A 23,452-nucleotide genomic window follows, 5' to 3' on the forward strand; every position below is an offset into this window, starting at 1 on the left:
CTCTATCATTTTTCAGATATTTGCCCGCGGAGTTTTATATGGGACACCCTGTATATATCCGAGAAAAAAGTACTCACTTTTTTTTCGGGGAAAGAAGTAATTTCATAAAAAATGACATTGTGTTACCTGTCATCAGAGATAAAAAGTCACAGAAAAAATTTATTTATGGGTGAGCTACTGGTATGAAAAAACATTATTTACTCTATTATTTACTAACTTATACCAGCAGTTCAACTGTTAATGCAATAGGCATGGAATTAGAAATGAATGAATGAATGTTACAACAACCTACCAAAAACATATGGAATGATTCTCACAGATATGAAAATTTAAGGATGAGTATAGGTTTCGCGTAGTGCTTGTAAGAGAATGATTTTGTTTTCAGGATAACAAAATACAAAATGAAAACGGAGCAAATCAAACTTGTATGGATTTAAATGAAAACAATCTCAAACAAATCTTCATCAAATGATCACTTACCGATACTCAGCCTTAAGCAATAGTCGTTAGTAAAATTAAAAAGAAAACCGGTTAGCTAAATCTTAATAATGTCTCCAGTCCATTCGACCTCAACACCAAACGAAGTTAAAAGAAAACTCTCACCTTTTCATTGCTAGTGGGCTGGCCCTGCTTCTTGACCGACTGCTCAGCCGATTTTGAAGCTGACTTGATTTCCTCCAACGTGACGCCCTGTGTGGATCTACGCGTTTCACGGACTCGCTTAGCATGTGCCTTCCTTTGAGTTTCACTCTCTTCGTCTCTTACGGGTGGGACGAAGGACCTGCAAAACACATTTATTTAAGTAACCGTTAAGACAAAAGAATCAGCAAAGGATCCTGCACAAAATATGAAGAGAAAAGTATACTGTCGTTTGAGTTAAAACCAGCTGAAATGTATTTCTTCAGGGACACTGGATGATAGTTGGCCCAAACGTCTCTAGATTTTTAGTTGCGGACATCTAAAGGTCGCAATTTTTTTGTTGTGATTCATGGTTTTAATTTTGAAGGCGCTGTGGTAACTCAGTATAATTATTCTAGACATACTGATAAAAACAATACTTGTCAGAATATCAATCAATCAATCAAACAAACATTTATTGAATCAGGTTTCCTTCACAATCACATTGGACAAAAAAACTTATCATCATAAAATACTGGTTGATTCAACAGGTCAAACAAACATGCTAAGGACTAACGAGGTCTTACCTTTTAACGTGTGATTCCTACAATCAAATTACGATTCAATAAGAAACTCATCCACAGAGTAGTATGCATTTTGAAATAGAAAAATCTTGAGTCGCCTTTTAAAGACATTGATATTTGAGGATTTAATGTCCTCACTAAGGTTATTATATAGCTTAACCACACAGCACATGGGGTCATTCTTTGATACTGTCAATCTTCTATTAGGTTGATGTAGTTGAGAGTTATTTATGGTCAAATGCTCATGGATTTGCTCATTTCTAGGAATAAATGAACAGCATCAATGTATAGAGTACAACATTCTCTATCAATCAGTATATACCACATAGAAGATAGTCTACTTATATTCTTACAAGTATTGTTTTGATCGATATGTCTAAAATCATACACAGTTATTATAGCACCCATAAAGGTAAAAAAAATCTTCATATACAAAAATATATTTTGCCATCTCCAGATATCCACAACTAGAAATCTAGGTCTTTTATGACCCAGTGCACATATGATTCTCATTCGGTGCCCCTTAAAGGGTACATTTCAGCCAGTTTTGTCTATAATTTTTTTTTTTTCGTATTTTCCGCGGAATCCTTCGACAGTCGACAAACACAAGCGCCAAGAAACATCTTTCTCTGCCATAAAAATCACCTCGTACAACCACAAGCTTTTTAGTAGAGAAAAATCGAAAACACAACATTCTCTTGGTGACGGTATTAGTCAGGCTGGTCTGGACAGGATGGAAAAACATAACGAGTATTTTTCGAAGCACTTCAGGCAAGATGCAGCTGTCAGGGGGAAACGTTCACTGTTAGAATGCGACCTGTCACACAAAGGGAAATCAAAACGTACTTAAAGAAGTTTTTGAGCATCTGGAGTTTGGTTCCGCCGGGTGTTGTGGGTGTCGAAGTTGGCGAATTTGTCGCCGGGCTAGGTGTAGTAGTTGGTACGGCTGCATCTATTTTTAACTTAAGACCGCTGGTCGAAAATTCAAAGATTTAAAAAAGTCACTAATGTTTTTGAAAAAGTAATTGAAGTCAACAAAGTTGAAGGGTAAAGAGTAAAAAACCACCATTCACTATGAAATATTTGTATTCGAATGTGAATGTAAGACAATTTAGGTGAAAATGTAATTAGGTGTCCTAAGAGAAAGATCAAAAATATTGTTATTTTTGAAAAAAAAAAAAACAATAAACTTCAGAAATTTAAATTTTTCATCTATTTCACTACTTTTAGGTTTGTACATTTTTAGTACATGAAATGAATGTATTTCAACTGGATATATTTCAAATTTCAATAGTTAATTTCTTGTTCGAGGTTACTATATAGTAGGCAGGGGTCTCCAAACTTTGAAGCCTTCGGGCCATAATGATTTTTTCAGTTTGTTCCAAGGGCCAATTTCTGCCCTTAACTATATTTCTAGACTAGGATAGTCGGAAAGTGCGTGACCTAAGCAAACTTACGTTTTTTTTGCATTTCAATTATTATTGTGTATTGTGACACTTAACGACATCTAGTGGCGAGTAGTGGTACTATGTACTACCTTTTTCAGCTACCCGCTAGGTGGCATTAGGCGTAATTAAATATTTGGAATTACCGCGTTGGTACGAGAAAGTTCTGGTTCTAGCTAGTGTATTCCGATCACCTAGAGATAGCAGTAATAATTGCATATAAAAAGGCTAGCGGCGCAACTGCGGTTAGTCTGCGTAGGAAAGGCGAAGGAAGCAAAACTGTCTATTGTAAAATAAAGTAACACCCGTCAATAAAAGTATTTTTATTTGACTTATTGTTTTTATGTGTGATTTGTTAGTATGGAAAAGAAGCGAAAAATCGACAGCGAATGCAGAACGTTCCCTGAAAAATGGAACTTTCAGTATTTTGTGATTGAGTCTAGTAATAAGGCGCTATGTTTAATTTGTAATGAAACCATAGCTGTTCTCAAAGACTATAACATTAAACGACACTATGAATCGAAACATCTTCAAAGTTACTCCAAGTATACAGGAAGTTTGCGGAAGGAAAAATTTGAAGCTTTGAAACGCGGACTCAAATCGCAGCAATCTTTGTTTACCAAAGCGAATACTGAACAAGAGTCTGCAACTCGCGCCAGCTTTCGTGTGGCTCTTGAAATCGGAAAACATGGCAAACCATTCACCGATGGAGAAATGAAAAAAGAATGCTTGATTGCAGTAGCCGAAGAAATATAACCCGAAAAGGTAAATTTATTTAAAAGTGTCAGTTTGTCAGCAAACACCGTGGCTCGGAGGGTGCAAGACATCGCAGAAAATATATCATCTCAATTTTCTGACAAAAATGGACATCGTGAGTGGTTTTCTCTAGCACTGGATGAGTCAACGGATGTGTCAGATATACTGCCCAGGTGTTGATTTTTATTCGCGGAGTAGATAAAAGCTATGAAGTGTATGAAGAACTTCTCGATATTGATAGTATTCACGGCACGACAACTGGGGCAGATATTTTTGAGGGAGTTGAAAATGCCATTAAAAAAAGAACCTTCGATGGAGAAATTTGAAATCTATAACAACTGATGGAGGTAAAAATATGTATGGTAAAAATAAAGGAGTGGTTGCACTTGTGTCAAAGGCTGTAGAAAATGATGGTGGTTCAAAACCATTAGTCTTACATTGTATCATTCATCAACAGTCCTTGTGCGGAAAATGTTTGGATATGTTTGAAGTTCTTAAACCAGTCATATCAGTTGTTAATTTCATCAGATCCACTGGGCTGAATCACCGACAATTCCGCGAGTTTATTCAACAGATTGGAGAAAATGATTTACCATATCATACTGCCGTACGCTGGCTTAGTTGCGGAAAAGTCCTTAAGCGCTTTTTTGAACTTCGAGCAGAGATAGAAATTTTTTAAATGAGAAGCAGGGCCCTTTTGCCGATTTAGAAAGTAGTGAATGGACGTGGAAGTTAGCCTTCTATGTCGATTTGACAAATCATATGAACAAACTGAATTTGAGATTGCAAGGAGAAAATCAGCTTCTCTCTGATTTATACACCAATATCAAATCCTTCAGGCAGAAAATAATACTATTTCAATCGCAATTACATGTGAAATATTCTGCCACACTACAGAGACTGAATTTCCCATCAATTTTGCAATCGAAACTTTGAGTGCTTTAAAGATAAATTTTGATACTGGTTTTTCAGATTTTGATGTCATTGCGAATGAAATTAAGCTTTTTCAAAATCCTTTTGATTCTGACATTGAAACCCTGGCTCCGGAAGTCCAAATGGAAATTATTGATTTACGGTGCAGTGATATACTTAAGAACAAATATCAAAATTCATCTTTGTTGGAATTTTATAAGAGTCTTCTACTGGAACAATTTGATAATTTGCATAAATTTGCTCGTGGGTTGTTTTTTGTTTTTGGTACTATACTTACTTGTGTGAGAAAACGTTTTCCAAGATGAAGTACACAAAGAATGTTAACAGATCTCAATTAACCGATGAGCATCTTAAATCTCTTTTGATAATTGGTACAAGTGAAATTGATCCACAACTACAAAGTATTGTCGGTGGAAAATCACAATTACATAAATCTCATTAGTGTTTTTGTTTTACTGTGATTCATTTCAATTATTTGTTAGTTATTAATATGCTTAAACTTAGATACTTAAGTTAAGTTTTATTTGTCATCATTTCTGTCGTTAAGTTTTACCTTGTAAGTAAATAAAACCGAGTAATTATCATTCTGTGTTTTCTTCTTCAACTTATCACAGCAATAGTAACAACAATTAGGTAATCATTGGCTGTCGCGGGACAGATTGATGTAAATCATTGGCTGTCGCGGGCCGGATTGATGACACTGGCGGGCCGGATTTGGCCCGCGGGCCGTAGTTTGGAGACCCCTGTAGTAGGGTATATACTTTAGACCATTTTACATACTGAAGTCAATTTATGCCAAGTCAGGAATTCAGAAATCCTTGTTCGTAGTTACAAAGATAAAATCATCTACTAAAAAATAATAAAAGTAAAGAATGTAGGTTAATTAAGAGCATCAATATAAAAGAGTGTAGGTTAATCAAAAGAAGAAATATAAACTGAATATAATGGTGATTTAATGAGGTTTTTCACAAGTTAAAAACCTTGCCACATCAATATACGTTGTCTGTACAAAAAATCAGATAAATTTTCATTTTTCTCAAAGAATATTTATTTATTCATCAATTTCTATGTTGTCCCCTTCAAAGTAGTGCCAGCGTTTCTTCCAATCCTTGAAGCAGTTCTTATATGCAATTATTCTTAGGTCAAGTCAGGATTTGGAAAAAATCATTCCTGTGAATCAGCTATTCAATATACTTTCTCTAGATGGAAAAATGCGTACGATGAGAATAAAAGTAGCTGTCTTTCATGACTTCAAGCAAGCATTTGAAACAATTGACAGAAATTTCAAAAACTACACTTCACGATTTGATCTCCACAAACTTTATTTGAAAAATATATAACAACATGTTTCACTAGCACAGTAGCTTTATCAAGTGAGTTGAATACCACTTGATAAAGCGAGCAAAAAGAAACTGTAATCATGCTTGAGCCACCGTATTCACCGGATTTGGGCCCTTACATCTTTTTTCTGTTTCCAAGATTGAACAGACCCATGAAAGGACGGCATTTTGCGACGACTGAGGAAGTAAATATCAAATCACTGAGAGAGCTCAAGGACATACCAGAAAGTGCGTATCAGAACTGCTCAAGGTTTGGAAAAAATGAACAAGTGTACTATATCTGAGGGGACATAATGGAAATTGATGAATAAATATTTTTTGAGAAAAATGAGAATTAACCCTATTTTTTCAACATACCTCGTATTACAACTGATATTATTAATTTTTTTTAATCCACTTTTTCAGAGAAAATAAAAAAAGTTAATATAAATAGTTTAGACCCAGGTTATCTGCAGCACCCTCACAAATTGAAATAGAAAAAATTAAAAATGATATTTCTTGTCTACCTATTCAAAATGCAAATCAGAGGCCGCTAATTTGCATTCCATCACGTTAAAAATATATTTCCAATAACAAAATTTTTTTTGAGGTTTTGAAATCATTAAATACCTTCTTAGGGGTTGTTGATTCGTGGGTTGTGGACTTGTGACAGGTGAAGTTTTATCTGGTGAATTATTTGTGGCAGCGGTGATGTTAATGGAAACATTTTTAGTTTCGGCATTGTCTTCCTTACTGGATCTAAAAAATAATAATTTCAAATATAATATTGACAATAATGGATTATTAAAATAATACATACAATTTTTCATTCGGTGAACTGGGTATTTTCCTAAGCGTTACTTCAGTTTCTTTAGACGTTTCCAAAGAATTTGTCAAATCTGAAAGATACAAAATCCAAATAGATTTATACAGGTCATACAACAGGCAGTTCTAAGATCTACAAGTATTTCCACATTTTTTCCCAGCTAGAAATAATTATTGGTAGGATTTTTGTTGATAAATATTATATATGTATTTTCAAAAAATTTGAAAAATCGAGTTTTCTTAAACCATTTTCATCCAGATGCTGAATCTCAAGTTTCCCAATGAAATGTCCTGTTGACACATCAATAAAAATAGCCAAATTTCTGCACATTTTTCAGCTTTTTCATTGTTGTGCCTGAAGTACGGTTCTAATGAGAATGGACTTAATATAAACTTTACAGCAGATCTCAGGGTTTAGGGGTTATGGGTTGACTGATTAAAAAGTGATGATCAGTTGACACTTTTTTGTGATATTGATGACTTATTTATTTTGTGGAAATTCATTTTCAATTAAATGATATAGATATAGAAATAAAATATTTTGTCTAATTTCCACTCACTTAATGTATTGATATTAATACGACCAAGGTTTCTATTTTCACACCATTCTCAAGTATTCTAATACTACTGACCTAAGAGAAATATCGGAGTATATATATCCGAGAGTAGGTAATAAGATATATACCTACATTCATTAATACCAACTACATAAACTTCAAACTGTAATTAATTGCTTTGTCATCTCTATAAATTCAAAAGTGGAGACCTACACAAATCTGTTTGTTCGTTAAGGGTTCTATATTTTGAGTTTTTAATTGATTTCCATGGCTTCCAACAAATTCATTTTCCTTCCTTTACTACATGTATGTAAGATTTTGAGGTTTTCCTTACTTATGTTGTGGTTTGTTTCTTGTAGATGTTCATACATGGAAGATTTTATGTCTAAACCGACGTGTTCATGAAGTCTTACTTCGAAATTTCTACCGGTCTGGCCTGTATATAGTGCAGAACATTCACTACATTCTAATCTTCTTCATTCTAATCAAAATCTTACATACATGTAGTAAAGGAAGGAAAATGAATTTGTTGGAAGCCATGGAAATTAATAAATCAATTAAAAACTCAAAATATAGAACCCTTAACGAACAAACAGATTTGTGTAGGTCTCCACTTATGAATTTATAAAGATGAAAACGCAATTAATCACAGTTTGAAGTTTATGTAGTTGGTATTAATGAATGTAGGTATATATCTTATTACCTACTCTAGGATACATATACTGCGATATTTCTCTTAGGTCAGTAGTGTTAGAATACTTGAGAATGGTGTAAAAATCGAAACCTTGGTCGTATTAATATGAATACATTAAGTAAGTGAAAATTAAACAAAGTATTTTATTTCTATATCTATATCATTTAATTGCAGTTGACACTTATAATGAGCTTTCTAAAAATGTTTTTATGGTTGCTCCTGATGGATAGTCTGCTTGATGCCCTCGACAGAAGAGAAGTAGATCTACAAGCTTATGCAGATGACCTTGTCATTTCGGAAGGGTAGCTTGCAATATCCTCCAAAGAACTATGGACGATATTCATAATAATAATAAGTTTATTTCATCACATTAACTAGAAAATGTACAATAGTGACAAGTCAAACTGACAAACAAGAATAACAATAATTAAACAATAAAAACACATTTAACATATTAAAATATTAATGTCTCGCAATTCAAATATTCGTCGATGGAGTAGAAACAGTGCCTTAAGAGCGAGTGCTTAACTCTAGCCTTGAAACGGTTATAACTGAGACCGGTAATGTCTGTTGGTATTTTATTGTATAAATGTAAGTTGGGTGAACATAGGTCCATTAAGTCGTTAATATTTGAGTCTGCTTCTACCGTTAATACATCATCTGCATAGCAAAAAAATAAGCTTGGAAGTAAGAAATTTAAAAATATCATTAATGTATACCACAAAAAGAATTGGTCCCACTATGGACCCTTGTGGTACACCGTGCAAAATGGATCTACATGTGCTAGAATTTCCAGATGTATAAACAACTCGTTTTCTCCCACATAAGTAGGTTTTCATTAGCTCTAAAGCTCTGCCGTGTATCCCGTAATATTCCAATTTACCTAGTAGGAGCTCATGATTTACACTGTCAAAAGCCTTACTTAGATCACATAGAGTTAGAGCAGACACTAGCCCCTTTTCGATATTCTCTATTATTGTGTCAACTATAGCCATCACAGCTTGGGTTGTCTATTTGTTAGACCTAAATCCAAATTGATTTTTATTAAGTACTGAATGAGCATTTAAAAAGGAAATTATGCGATCTTTAATTAGCATCTCAAAAATTTTACCACCTGACACCGTAGTTGGTGAGGGAGCAGATGTCTGTCAACCCCAGCAAAACTGTCATAATCCCCTTCACCAGGAGGAGAAAATTGGACAATTTAACGCCACTTTCCCTCAATGGTGAGGTCATTCAACATGGAACGGAGGTGAAATATCTTAGCATTGTCCTTGATAAAAAAACTCACCTGGAACGCTCACTTAGAAAACGTTTTACACAAATCCAGACTGTCCTATGGACATGTCGAAGGATTTGTGGTAAAACTTGGGGTTTAGGTCTCAAACAAATCCATTGGATTTATGTGATGATTGTCAGACCGATGATAACTTATGGTGCAATTGCTTGGTGGCCGAAGGCTTTACAGAAAACGGCTCAGACGAAGCTCTCTAGCTTACAGAGACAGGCTTGTCTGGCCATCAGTGGTGCCACCAGTACCACACCGTCAGCGGCCATGGAGCTCCTTCTAGATCTACCTCCTGCACATAGATTTATGCACATCGCCAATTGCACAAATCAATCTAATGCAGAATACAATAGACTGCTGGTTGACACAGGAAATCACAGCATCCTGGAAATGACCTCTGACATTATGACTCTAACTGTTAACTACCAACTGTCTTATACAGTACTGTTTTCAAGTATAGAGGACTGTATCCTCCTGGAGAGAGAAACATCAAGAGCAGATAGCTGTTCGTTCACAGATGAATCAAAAACACCTTCAGGTTCTGGTGCATGTGTTTTCAGTCACAGACCCAGGACAGATATATCAACCTGCCTAGGGACCTATGCGACTGTATTTCAAGGGGAAATCTATGCTATTGAATTATGTGCGGAGAGTTGCTAGAATCCAACCTCAAACACAAGTCAATTAAAAATATTTTCAGAAATAAATGCGGTGTATTTACATCAAAATGATTCTCGCACCAAAAACAAGTTCATTTAACAATTTTCTGTTTTCACATAGCTATTTGCAACTGTTACAATTTCTTTGGTGCGTTTTGGATTAAACAAATCTAATATATAAAAATGGATATTTGTTGGTTGGTAAGTGATAAACTTCTACATCGCTCAACCGATCGTGATGAAACTTGACATGTATAAGTAATTTTTCATAGAGAAAGTTTTTAGGCTATCAATTTTTCTGTAACTTGCCACTAGATGGCGCTGTAGAACAATTTTTTCGAAAGCACTGTTCTATAACGCTGCGCACGCCTCAGTTCGTTGATTCTGATTTTGTCAAAACATTGGTGCATCAACGATACAGCAACATAGTACTAGTACACCTATAAAATTACTTTTTGGGTATTTTTTCATCCTCTATTCCCATAACGTAGGCAGATGAATACAAACAACCACCCTTTCACACCGTTTACATAGAAACGCCTGAAACTAATGGCGATTCCTAATGGTGACATTTCTGAAGCATAGGATTTACTCAGACATTTTGTCACCAATATTTTTCAAATTACGAGCTGATTTCATTTTTGAAATAAAAAAGGTTTCCCTATTATCGTATGTAGTACTTACTATTGCTAACAGAACTCTTAACTGGACTTGTCAATTCAGCAGTTTCTCTGGGAGGTTTTTTCCAAGGCAGATTGTCCTCTGGATCGTCAACAATTTTTTGAGTCAGTGCTGATGATGAATTCGTTGTTTCTACAATAGGACTCACTGCATTCAGTTTATTTTTCTTTTCTGTAAGAATTAAACATATTGAAGAACAATTAACAAAAATTTGAATTACATGAATGGTCAATGTAGACACCCAAATCAGATATTTATATACAGGCCGTTTTTCTAGCTGATCCCACTATTACTATCTCGGAAATGGTAAGACCTACAATGATAAAATATTCTATTTTCAGGTCGAGAATATCTGTGGTTATTTTTGAAATGTTCGCCAAAAACTAGAACTGTAGAATTTCGTATTTGGTTCTACCACCTTCATTTCAAATGATATAAAAAAAAGGCAGAGGAACTTTCAATACTGTGTTACATTTGTTATAATCTGATATAAACCAATTTGCAATGCGACGTTTCGTTCATTCGATTTCATCATCAACTTTACCTTTTTTTAAATACGAGCCTCTATTTTTGTAGCCACTGTAATAACAAATTCGGCTATATATCACGAGACAAATAAATTCAAATTAATTTTCAATATAATATACAATATATTGTGTAACATAGTTATTATATTTCAATTATTTTGAATGAGTAACTTTCACTTAGGCATTGGTATGCCTGTATTGTGTTATATTACTCATTCAGATAAGAGTTTTATATGTATATTTTATGGTAACAACAATATGACAATCCCAAGACAATAAAACTATGGTAATATAATTAGCATAAATGAAATTTGAAACTCATAGAGGAAACAAAAAAAAATAGATATAAGTTGAGTATATGCTTGTGTAAGAAAAAATATAGAGATTGTATAAGAACTGTTATTCAATGTAGGAAATTCATTTCTTTTTTCAGTATATGTTGGATTTTTGGAGTTTTCGAGTATAAATTGCTTGAGGCCATATTTGAATTTATTAATTTTTTTCATTGTTTTCAATTCTACTGGGAGTAGGTTGTAGAGTTTTGGACCATAATAGAACACGAATCTTCGTGTATGGCTAGTCTTGTGGAGTGGTATTTTAATATTTAAATTCTCGACTGCTCTCGTTCTCGCTGTTATATGTGCTACATAGTTGTTAAAATTAGAGATACTAGACAATGGTAACTATATAATGATCTTCCGTTAAGTAAATTATTCTGATGATATAGGTGATCCGTTGAAAAAAAACTATTTTTTAAAAATATTATTTTCAAAACTTAGTTTCAGAGATAGCAATAGTGAGATGGGCTGATAAAAACGGCCTGTAATGTATATATACAATTTTTTTTACGAATGGGTTCAGGCTCTACGAAAAAATTTGACAACTTTTTTAAAGTTTCTGAAAGTTCAAGACAGAATGTTTATTTCTTTAACAGTTTACACGCCCGCACCTAAATACATACTGAGAAATCATTCATGTTTTTAAAAGAATGTTTTTAATAAGAATTTAAAGTTCACCTATATTCAACATTTTTTAGAATTCATCTTCAACATACTTTGACATCCTGTTATTTCAAGTGCATCTATGAAAACAATTAGGTGATGTTTGAAAACAAAAAGTTTTGTGAATTTAAAGAGTTGTAAGCAAGTTAAGAATGTCAATTTTGGAGAACGGTAATACAATATTTATAGCACATCGTACTTAAAACGGCATGATTTAAAAAAGTTTGATGTTTCCAGGAATTTAAAAAAAAATGTATTTTTAAGGCACTTATTTCTTTATGAAAGAGGTTGCCTCAAGAGAATAAGGAAGAAATTTAACAAACTGATTCAAAGAATGAGTAAAGGACTTCTATCGAAAGAAAGAAAACCGCGAAAAAATAGATCAAATGAAAGGTAAAACTGGAATGGAACTTCTGACATAATAAATTCAAAAACCAAAAACTTTCCCCAATACTTTTCTCGAACACATGTTTCACCAAACAAGTAAGCGTCTTCAGAAAATGAAGAAAAATAATTCCTGACTCTGAATCTAGTCCCCATATCTAAGAGGATACACTTCCACTTTTCGATGCACAAGATGCTATATTTTCACTCCTGGAAAACCTGTACATCAATCTTAATGAAAGAGAATCTGCGGCGGCCATTTTTTGTGACCTAACCAAGGCTTTCGATTGTGTAGACCACATGCTACTTCTTTGCAAGCTAGAAGTTTATGGATTTAGAGGATCTGCATTACTTTGGTTTGAGATATACCTTTTTCATCGGCGGCAGAATGTTCTATTAGATGGAATTTTATCAGAGGATCGTTCCATTGGCAGTGGGGTCCCACAAGGTTCCGTTTTGTGACCGGTGTTGTTTCTCATTAATGTCAATGACTTAGTCCATTTTGACATAAGTGGTAAATTCACATGTTTCGCTGACGACACCACTATCCTCTGGCATTGCAATACCGCCTCAAATTTACTTTATCAAATCATAGTCGACATATGACGGGTGAAAGAGTGGTGCGACTCCAATCTTTCAGCATTCAACATCGACAAAACAAATGTGGTCACGTTTAGATGTAACATAGGGAAAGTACACTTGGAAAATGTAAACATTGAAAATTTGGAGAAAAAGACATTTTAGGGCTCTTCATTGATGAAAATCTAAAATTTGATTCCCATGTCGACCACTTATGTAAAAGACTAGTAACAGGATGTCATGCAGTGAGAGTTGTCGCAAGAGAGTTAGACACTACTATTACAAGATCAGTTTATTTTGCACAAATTCCTATTTACATTATAGAATTTGTTTCTGGGGAAATTGCGCACAATTTCGTTTCAATATGGTATTCTCTCTATAAAAAAGATCCATCAGATATTTATGCAAGGCTAGCTACAGGGATTCATGCCGCCAATTATTTGTGAAGCAAAAAATTCTGATCTTAGTATGTCTGTCCATATACTCTGCTCTTGACTCTAAATACTATTTTATAGCTTATAAGTTTTGATGGATTGCATAGTCTTGTCCAATGCATTTTTTGGCACAATCCTTGCAGCTTATTTCACATATCCTGATTTATACAAAAAGGACAATAAACTTTGAATAAAATTCTCTTTGAAAGTCGAAGATTCTCCCTGAATTACCTCATCTACATTTTTCTCAATACCGTAGATATGAATAGAGACCAGTTTTAGAGTTAGGAATTAGTTTTCTTCATCACCTGAGGACGCCGACTTGGTGGGTGAAACGAGCACCGTAAAGAGTACTGAAGTTTGGTGATTGTTAAAAGTGCTTGTTTCTCGAAAAAAGATCCACTTCAAATTTATTCACTGAAAAATGTAAACTTACCGAGACATGCGTTTCACCACATTGCAATTTCAAAATCAGCTACAAAGTAAGTTCGTAACTGATTTTACAAATGAATTGTTCAAAAGAGCAAACTTTTTCAAAAGAGTCTAAACCCAATATGACAATATCATGGCCGGTTGAATCAATTCCAAAAAGAATAAGTTCCAGTGTCTCTTTTATAGTTCATATTTATGAAATATCTAGAAAAACGTTCAGTTTTTTGTACTTCAAACGGCATTCACAGACCAAAATAATGAAAGCTGCTTTATTTTTTTTTCAATTTTGGAATCTAAAAAGTGATATCTTTCAAAAAAAATGAAACTATAATAAATCAATTTCAATTAAAAGTGGTACATGCATTCACATTATAAAAGTTATTGAAAGTTATGTACAGTTCTTTCAATCTTTTTTTGTGATTTTATAGCATGATCCAAAAATGTTCACTTTCAGTCTAAGATAGAAATCCAAACGATAATTCGAGAAGAGATAAATTTCACAATCGATTTTTTTTTCGAATCTTTCCAAAGCCAACTATTTTATTTAGAGTATGGATTGTTTACAATACTGTAACGAATCTGAAACCGCCCCTGACCGATATGTCGGCCAGCGAACAAACACATGACATCACCGCAAAAGGAATGCAGTCGGCAACCGCCGGTAAAACTCTAGTTGAGTACCGAAACGACTACAGAGTTCTGGAGAGAACCGTTACACTATATAAGCCGGCTTCTCAACTCAAGAGGGCAGTTGAGTTCAGAAAGCGAATTGAGCGGTTAAACAAGTAATTCAAATAGTGGGGATAAATTAAACGTTAGTTGCTAAGTGTTGTAAATAAATTAGTTCGTGATCAGTGAAATATTGTTGAAAATAAATTTGTTTGAGACAGTTAATTCTTTAATTTGTCACAATGTGATAAAAAGAAACTATAAGGAAAAATAAAAATGTAAACAATACTCTGTGAAGACATAACACATATAATATCGAGCCAACTATAGTGAAATTCTACATGAAGACATTCTATTAATATAATATCATTCACCAAATACCTGTTTCTGTGTTGAATGAAAATTGAAGTAGGAATTAAAGTATAAAACTGATGTTTCAAGATTTTTCATGAATATGTAAAATATTTGAGATACATTTGGCTGTACAATCTTCGACAGTCTTAACCGAAAAAACATACTTGAACTACAAGGCCTGTTCAAAAAATTTTTTTGGGAAAAATGAAAATTCACCTCATTTTTTGAACAGACCTCGGACATTGTTAAAATGTGCATCAAATATACAATTGCGATTATAATTTATGTTTCTAACAGATTATCAGTTATGAATTAACTGTTAGTTCGAACTTCTCTTATAACACGTGAGATATATGACCCACTAATGTGAATGAACATCGATTAACATGTATGCAGTTAGAACATTAGTGTATTAACTTTACATTTAATTTACCGTCATCCGAGCTGTCTGACTCGGTTTCTGAGCTGCTTTCAGATTCTGATTCGCTTTCGCTTGACACATCCATTTCTTAACGCAGCAGGAAAATTAAAGAAAGAAGAAATATAACTAGAGAGTAAGTAGGTAGGTGGATTCAAGGGAATTTTTTCAAAATACAGGGAAAAATGTGATATGTGAACTGGATTCACAAAATATCAAATATTCAGGTACTTATATTTCGTCTAAAAAAAAAACTAATGAAACAGCTGGTTTTCAATTGGAAAGAGTATGCTTTACGGTATTTTATAAGGTATAGGAAACACTGCAGACAAATCATAGCTCTCAAAAAGAAATCAATTGAAAAACAGTTGTTTACATTGGAAAGGTTTTGGCTTTCCTCTCCAGAAATGTGTGAATCTGCCTTCATGTAATTCAATGTTTGTATGAAAGTAGTTGTTTTGAGAGGGCTTTTTCTTCCAGTTTGTGTCTGAATGCTACTTCTTTGCATTAACTACACATCTTTGAACTTCCTTCCTTCCTTTGGAACACAATTTCTTGTTAAAACATGGAGAAGCAGAAAGCCAAAATCTTTTCTTCCCGAAAATATACCCCATCAATTTGAACAGATTGCTATGGCTGAGATTAAATCAAATAAGCGAATGAATGTCATTACATATTTTCATTAATGACATGAGTAGATTCAACTCATTCGTGACATAATGTCGTAATTTTATTAATGAATTAAGTTCATCTTATAATGTTATACAGATTGGTGCTGAAGAGACTTATTCAGAAACATCAGATGTCCGCCATTGAAGATGACAGTGAAATTTTTAGCTCTATCGTATAATATATTGTGTAGGAATCCTGTGAATGATATCTGATTCAATTCCATAACCATTGTTAGGAGTACAAACTGAATTGAAAAACATATGTTTTTTTGTATAATTCAACGTTAATATAAATGTAATTGAAGGGCCACGGGAAAGAACGATTAAAGTCCATTTTAATGCCAAACATAGGTTACAGTGGGAACGTGTAAATTATTGGAGACAGTATTTCCCTGTAACATCGTTTTGGCAAGAAAGGTCATAGTCACTGAATTGGTGACTGAGGCTCAGTTGGATGGTCGTGGTAAACATAAAAATAAACCCAATCAGTTGCCTGAAGAGACTAAAGCAAAAGTTTTCAACTTTATTAAATCTCTTAAAGGGAGGAAATCCCACTATTCCTTAAAATATTCCGCAAGGGTATATTTGCCTGAAGAGTTAAATAAAGCAAAATTACACAGAATGTACAACAAATCTAACAAAGAGCACACTGTCGGTTTGACAACTTTCCGTGATATTTTTGATGGTAACTTTAATATTTCTTTTGGTTATCCTCGGAAAGATACATGTAGCTGTTGTGATATAATGAAATCAGAGATTTCTGTGCTAGAAGATAAAATTAACAAGGCTTCTGACGAAGAAATTAAAACTTCATTAGCGGTAGAACTAGATTAAAAGAAAGCAGAGAAAAAAATTCATTTGGCTAGAAGTGAAAAGTTTTATTCAATCAAACGAAACTGTCGTAAACAATCCAACAAAAATTAAGAGATTGAGGCAATTACTGTTGATTATCAGAAAAATTTGCCTACTCCAAATATTACAACGTCAGACGTGTACTATCGACGCCAATTGAATTTCATTTCTTTCAACGTTCATGTGTTGTCAGACTCAACTTCAATATTTTACACTTATGATGAGAGTGTTGCAAAAAAGGGGGCTGATGATGTTTGTTCTATGCTCAAACACTACTTTGAGCATATTTTGAGCCCATCAGTGAAACATCTAGTTATCTTCTGTGACTCATGCGCAGGCCAAAATAAGAACTTTACAGTAATGCGTTTCCTACACTACACGGTTAATACATTGAAACGGTTTGAAACTGTTAAAGTAGTTTTTCCTATAAGAGGCCATTCTTATATGGAGGGAGATAAGGATATGAGCCTTATTAATATCAAATCATACACTGAGACACCCGATGACTGGAGGGATGTTATAAAAATAGCAGAATCAAACCTTCACCTTTTAGAGTCATTGACTGTGCTAAAGAAGTCAAATTTGAAACTTGGACAAACTTTCTTTCTGGCATTTATGTTAAAAAGTGTCCTATGCAAACAAGGCCAATCAGAGTTTTAAAAATTGATCAAAAAGAGCCAAGGTTCGTGATTCACAAGCCAAACTACTTTGGAAGCTATTTGAAAGCAGCTTTTGTTGTACACCAAGGTAAAGATAAAAAGAAGCCACAAACGCCTAGCCAGCAAAATGCTCTGGGAGAACTTTACAGTGGAAAGCTGCCCATTAAAGCTGCAAAATTGAAGGATCTAATACACTTAAAACAGTTCTTGACCAATCCCGACTCTCAAGCATTCTACAATTCACTGGTTATTGCCCCTCAGATGAACGAAGGAGAGGAAGACGACATTGAATACGCAGACGATCCACCAATTGATGAACCTCAGTAACTGGCAAAAACGATCAAAGTCCACGGGTCTTTTGTTTTCAAATTCATTTTCTAAGTTGGATATGTTACAAGTGTTTTTTTAAGTCTGCTAATGTATAATAAATCATGTACTCCATCATAACAAGCTTTACACATTTTTTTCATAGCTTTTATAATTTATTTGATCGACTTCAAACTTAAAAAATGCAATACTGAAACTTTTGGTGCAGGGGACTATGATCGTTCTTCCCCGAGGCCCTTCAATTGTTTTGAAAGTATTTCTTCTTTTGTGTAATTCATTGTTTATATGAAAGTAGTTGTTTCCAGTGGAGTTTTTCTTCCAGTTTGTGTCTGTGTCTATTTTAAATAACTAAATAAAATCCAATCAAAATAAAACATTCTTACCGGTATTTTCGTTGACCTTTGGTTCGATTTCATTGGAAGATTCTACTTTTTTAACTTTGCTTGGGGTCTCAGATTCCAAATTTCTATCACATATGTCAGGTCTTTTCATTGCCATTCTTCTATTGAAAACGTCCTCTTTGTTTTGTTTCTTCTTGAGACCTTCCAAATAGGACAACATGTCGGTATCGCATAAGTCAAATGCAGTTTGTCCCTGAAAAAAGGAAACGAATGAATAAGGAATAAGCAGTTACATATTCTTTTATATTTCTATTTCGAACTCTTCGGTTTTTGTGACTTTGGAGTTCATATATAACAACATATATCATGAAAGGTCTTTAGACAAAAATAGATTCCAATAAGATAGAATAATTTTTGATTGTTTCTTCCTAATAAAAATATGTTCCCATGTGCACAACATGTTGATACAGTTAAGTGCATTTGATTGTGTTAATACTATGGCTTTACAGGACTCACTTATCAGTTGATAAAATCATACCTATTGAATCGTTGTCAAATAGTGAGAAGTAATGAAATTACAAAGTACAAAAACACTGAAATCTAGAGTTCTACAAGGCTCGGTTGTGGGTCCAGTTCTTTCCTTAATTCATGTGAATTATCTAACAGACGTTGATACATTAGGTAGTTTTACATTACATGCTGATGACACTTATACTGTTGGAATAGTCCCCAAGATTGAAGACTTAAAAAAGTGTGTTTGAGGAAGATGTGGAAAATGTGAATTTCATTAGTTTGGACTTCCATTGTCTAATATTATATAAAATGATTTTAAATCCCTGAAAAAACCAATACAAATGAAAAATTAAAAAGAGTAGCTAAAACGAAATAATATTACTTGAAAAAAAATGTCATTTCCATACTCGTTAATTTGATAAACGATATTTTCAAAGCGGGATATTTCCTGAGATACTGAAGACTGGAAAAGGAATACCAATATTTAAGGGTGGTGATAACAAAAACTTAGAAATTATAGACCTATAACAATTGTGTGCTCATTCTCTAAAATTATTGAAACTATAATAAAGACAAAAATAATAGACTTTGTTGATCGTTATGTGGGATTTGATGAGTATCAGTATGGTTTTATCAAGGGTAGCAGCACTCTAAACGCTACCATAGATTTCATTCATAATATTACATCTGAAATGGATAAAAAAAGAATGGTTATTGCAGTGTTCATTGATTTAAGAAAGGCATTTGACGTTGTTGACCATACTGTTCTTCTGAACGAACTATGTTGCATGGGTATAAGGGACAAAAAAAACAAAATAAAGATACTCACTACATAATTTTTGGCTTCCATGTCAGCCAACTTCTCAGCCAGATACTGACATGCTTCTTTTTGGCCCCAATGGGCAGCTGCGTGTAAAGGAGTCCATCCATCTACGTCTTGTGCGTCTATATCTGCTCCGCATTGGATAAGTATTCTAAAAAATATATATTCTGAATGAAAGTTAAGCTGAAACCAATTCCATCTTGAGAATCGCAATCTTTATACTTGTCATTTTGCTTTCAATTAGTTGTGCATGTCCAAGTTTCGATTCTTTTAAATGTTCTTTGAGTAAATGGGGTCTACAAACCAAAAAACATCAAAGGAATAAACCAACATTCAAGAAAAATTTATTATCAGGTACTTTTAGGTGGGCCAAAAAGTTCAGGAACCAACACACAGGTGGCGCTACTAGTATTGAGTCCATATGATTTTTGGTTAACCCTAACCTTCAAATGACACGTGTACAAATTTCACAGCTGTCGGGCTATGAGTTTATGGGATAAAACATTTTGAGTGAAGCAACTTCTGCTAGTTTGAAAAAAATTAATAAAAAGGAATTTCATATGTTGATAAAGCATTGTTTTTTGACGAAAAAGAAATCATGTTGAAGCCAAAGTTTGGCTAGATAAACATTATTCGGACTTTGCACTAGGAAAATTAACCGTTGAGAAGTGGTTTGCTAAGTTAAAACGAAGTCAAATAAGCACCGAAGACGATGAACGCAGAAGACGCCCCATAGAGGCCGTTACTGACAAAAATATCAAATAAGTCTACAAAAATATTTTGCAGGACCGCAAAGTGAAGTTGATCGAGATAGCTGAGGCTCTAAAGCTATAAGAGGAATGTTGGACACATCGTGCATGAATATTTGCATCCGAAAGGTCTGTTCAAAATAGATGATGCATGAGCTTACAATCGACCAAAAATCACAACGAATTGATGATTATCAGTAATATTTGAAGCTGTTCCTTGAAAAAAAAACCGGAATTTCACACCACAATCATCTGAGTGGACTGTAAGTGGTCACCGTATAGAAGTAAACACAAGTAAGTTCACTCTCCGCCATATTTGGGTCAAGATTCCCCACTTCGAATTTTATGCCCAGCCGATCTACAGCGTAACCGACTGAATCTGTTTACCAAGCGAGCCAAGTTGAGGCATGGAATATTATTACAGAGTGAGTCATTGTAAGTAGTAGTTTGGTATTTGTGAAAACTGAACAAGTATCGAGCTGTGGGTTGCTGTAATTTGCAGGGTGAGGTCGGCATTAATTCTTTTCGATTTCCAATTGACGAAAAAAGGTATGTTTTTCTAGTATTTATTATGTAAGATTGAAGGAATGAACATATAACGAAAATCATGAAATAAATTATACCATATATTTTAGGGGGGGTCATTAATAGGCAGACTTTTTTTTTATGAAATTAATTTGATTAAATTGAGCTTTACGAATAGTATGTGCCTCACAAGTAATGATATAAAATGACAAAACAATCGGAGTTCCACCGAAAATCCAAAAAGGAAAATAATTGTTGAACCACATCAATTTGGCTAGTATGTATCTGTAGGAAAAAAGTTACTTCCACTGAAATCTATGCAGAACCGAATCAAATGTATATTCAAATAACCTTTTCTGGAGCCTACTTTCCTTTATATGTTCCAAATAATCTAATATAGATAGCAAATATGTCTATTCTTACATTATGTCATCAATAACAAAAAACATTAGAATTTCATTCGATTGACACACTTCATAATCTGTATTTTATACTCAAGTTTTGATTTACAACGACCAATACAATAAAATATTTCAGAAAAATATTCAAAAGCAAACGAAATAAACGTTTGCTAAACTACTAAAATTTAATTTACTGGGAAATTAGGAGTTTCCTGCTTAAAAATGTCTAACTTACAAAAACAAAATATGTTGGATCAGCGTAAGCCAAATTTTAAGTTTTTCTTGATTTTATGTCACTTCTAACTTTTTTAAATGACACATACTAACTCTCATAGCTCATTATGACTCGAGAAACTATCTGGCCTACCTCTTATACACATGATGATGTTACTGAAATTATTGAATAAGCTAATCAATTTTCGATAAATTCCTTATAATAATTTATGTTTATCATAGGAGGTGTTATGGAAAAAAATCGAATGACCTATTAACTAGCAAGGAACTATAGAAAATTTTATGAACACTTTATAAATCCCTAATATTTCAAGTAGAATACTTTTGTTTTTTCTTTTCTCAAAACACGAATTGTTAGATTGAAGGAAATAATTAAACATTTTAACATCATTTTGACAATTAAAGAACAGAACTGGATTTTTTTGGTACTGACGCATTAGTTGAAAAATGAACATTTTAATGTACAGGACGACCCATAATAATTACATACTGAAAAACAGGTGAGTCACAAATTGTTGCAATTTGATTTTCTTGTTTCAGGAACAGGAGTGAGTGGATATATCCTTAATCAAACATTGTGAGTGAATTATATAGCAATATTGCTCCTGAGCTACAATTACTTTGAAATGGATTACTTGATCTAACGGAAAGAAAAATATTTGAAACTTTTACCTACTTTAACACATCCATATAACCTTTAGCTGCAGCCACATGCAGAGCTGTAGAGCCATTTTTGGGGTGTGGTTCATTCACCAAGGAACTTTTAGTCGCTAACCAATCTTTGGCATCCCTCAACATGATCATCTCCTCTTCGTTTCGAGCTGCTTCACAATCAATCCCTTGACATAAAATAAAAAAGATAACAATTTAAAATGATTAAAATAATGTTTATAGATATTTAGTGAATATTAACTAGACTAGATGATATTAAACAAATTTAATGCATTTGTCCACTAGATCGTCCACTAGATGGAGCGACATTTTGTTGTTCGCTCCAACTTAGGAAGAGGAATGAAATACTCTGAAAGAATTCCGATTTTGAATTATGGAATATCATTGACTTTTGGTCGATGATGGCCACTATCTTGCACTGATGAGTGGCTAATGAGCCCGAAACCGGTCTGCAAGTGTGCTTGTTCCAAAATTGAAGGTAGACTCTTTCAGTTGTATTGCCAATTGCATATGCAGGAAATTTTCTGTGAAGATTCCTGCACTGACGCCTGTCGGATATAATACAACGCCCTTCGTGGTATTAGCCAAGGGAGTAGTTGTTTTCTGATAGGTCTCAGTCCATTTAACCTATTGTGTAGGTATATTCGAGACAGGCTTGAACGTTTAACGTTCATTTATTTAGATTTGTTTACTGCCAGTCTTGAAGCATAGCTCACTGACTAATAAGAAAGTCAATGCATTTTAGTTGAAATGAGTCACCCTGAAGAAATTCGTTGATATTGAAATTATAAAAAAAATGTGAAACACATCAACTTTGGTTTTCTCGGTGGAAAAATTCTTGTTCAAGTACCTACCACGATATGGTCCTGATTTTCATCATTTAGTTACTGCTGAAAATGTCAAAAATTATTCTGAGATAGGGACTGCCAGCTTAGTTTCATTATTAGAGTTTTTTATTTTTGTTGTGCTTAAAGATGGGCGTTTATCTTTCATACTATGAAAAAATGGTTCATACATTTCAAGAGCGTATTGAGAAATAAAGAATGATTCGGCAGAAATGTAAGATATACGAGAGTGGTCCCAGAAGCACCCAGTCTGACCTAGAGATGGCGGTAGTTGCTTGGAATATATCACTGTAATAGAAAGTACACAATCTAAAGAGAATACGCTTCAAGTTTGAAGACGCTGCGTTGTTTGGCACCAGTAGCGAACGTTTTCGGTAAATTTGTGAAAATCGTTAACAACAGTAAAATATTGGGTAGCAGAGTTTACACGAGGCCATACAAGCTGTCAAGATGAGCAACACAGTGGTCGATGTGTGCAAGATGGGTGCCGCGTTTGCTCACACTTGAGCTAAAACAGTGTCGTGAAGATGTTTCATTCAAGTGTTAACAAAGTTTCAGATCAACAAAGCAGAATTCTTGCGTCGTTTCATAACCATGGATGAAAGATGGGTCCATCACTTTACACACGAGACAAAAGAACATTCAAAACAGTGGACTCGAAAGGAAGAACCGACTCCAAAGAA

The 23,452-nt window shown here is 33.9% G+C and overlaps 1 protein-coding gene across 5 annotated transcripts in view; it reads right to left on the minus strand.

Moving 5' to 3' along the window:
• The window catches only part of Mbs (Myosin binding subunit), a 114,423-nt gene that overhangs the window by 54,826 nt on the left and 36,145 nt on the right, over positions 1-23,452 (minus strand). For 3 of the 5 annotated variants that reach the window (XM_074173854.1, XM_074173838.1, XM_074173842.1), the window contains exons 3-11: positions 21,929-22,091; positions 19,350-19,494; positions 18,050-18,260; positions 15,173-15,247; positions 10,363-10,530; positions 6,476-6,554; positions 6,286-6,414; positions 2,049-2,174; positions 604-781 (exon numbers count right to left, since the gene is read on the minus strand). In XM_074173854.1, coding sequence (XP_074029955.1) covers positions 604-781; positions 2,049-2,174; positions 6,286-6,414; positions 6,476-6,554; positions 10,363-10,530; positions 15,173-15,247; positions 18,050-18,260; positions 19,350-19,494; positions 21,929-22,091 — 1,274 coding nt within the window. The remainder of the gene's footprint in view (positions 1-603; positions 782-2,048; positions 2,175-6,285; positions 6,415-6,475; positions 6,555-10,362; positions 10,531-15,172; positions 15,248-18,049; positions 18,261-19,349; positions 19,495-21,928; positions 22,092-23,452) is intronic. The other 2 variants (XM_074173845.1, XM_074173849.1) reach the window with 2 other exon arrangements.

The sequence above is a fragment of the Leptinotarsa decemlineata genome, unplaced genomic scaffold (assembly GCF_025532065.1).
Source record: "Leptinotarsa decemlineata unplaced genomic scaffold, Ldec_3_MD MMD2_P_RNA_scaffold_12, whole genome shotgun sequence".
Lineage (NCBI taxonomy): Eukaryota > Metazoa > Arthropoda > Insecta > Coleoptera > Chrysomelidae > Leptinotarsa > Leptinotarsa decemlineata.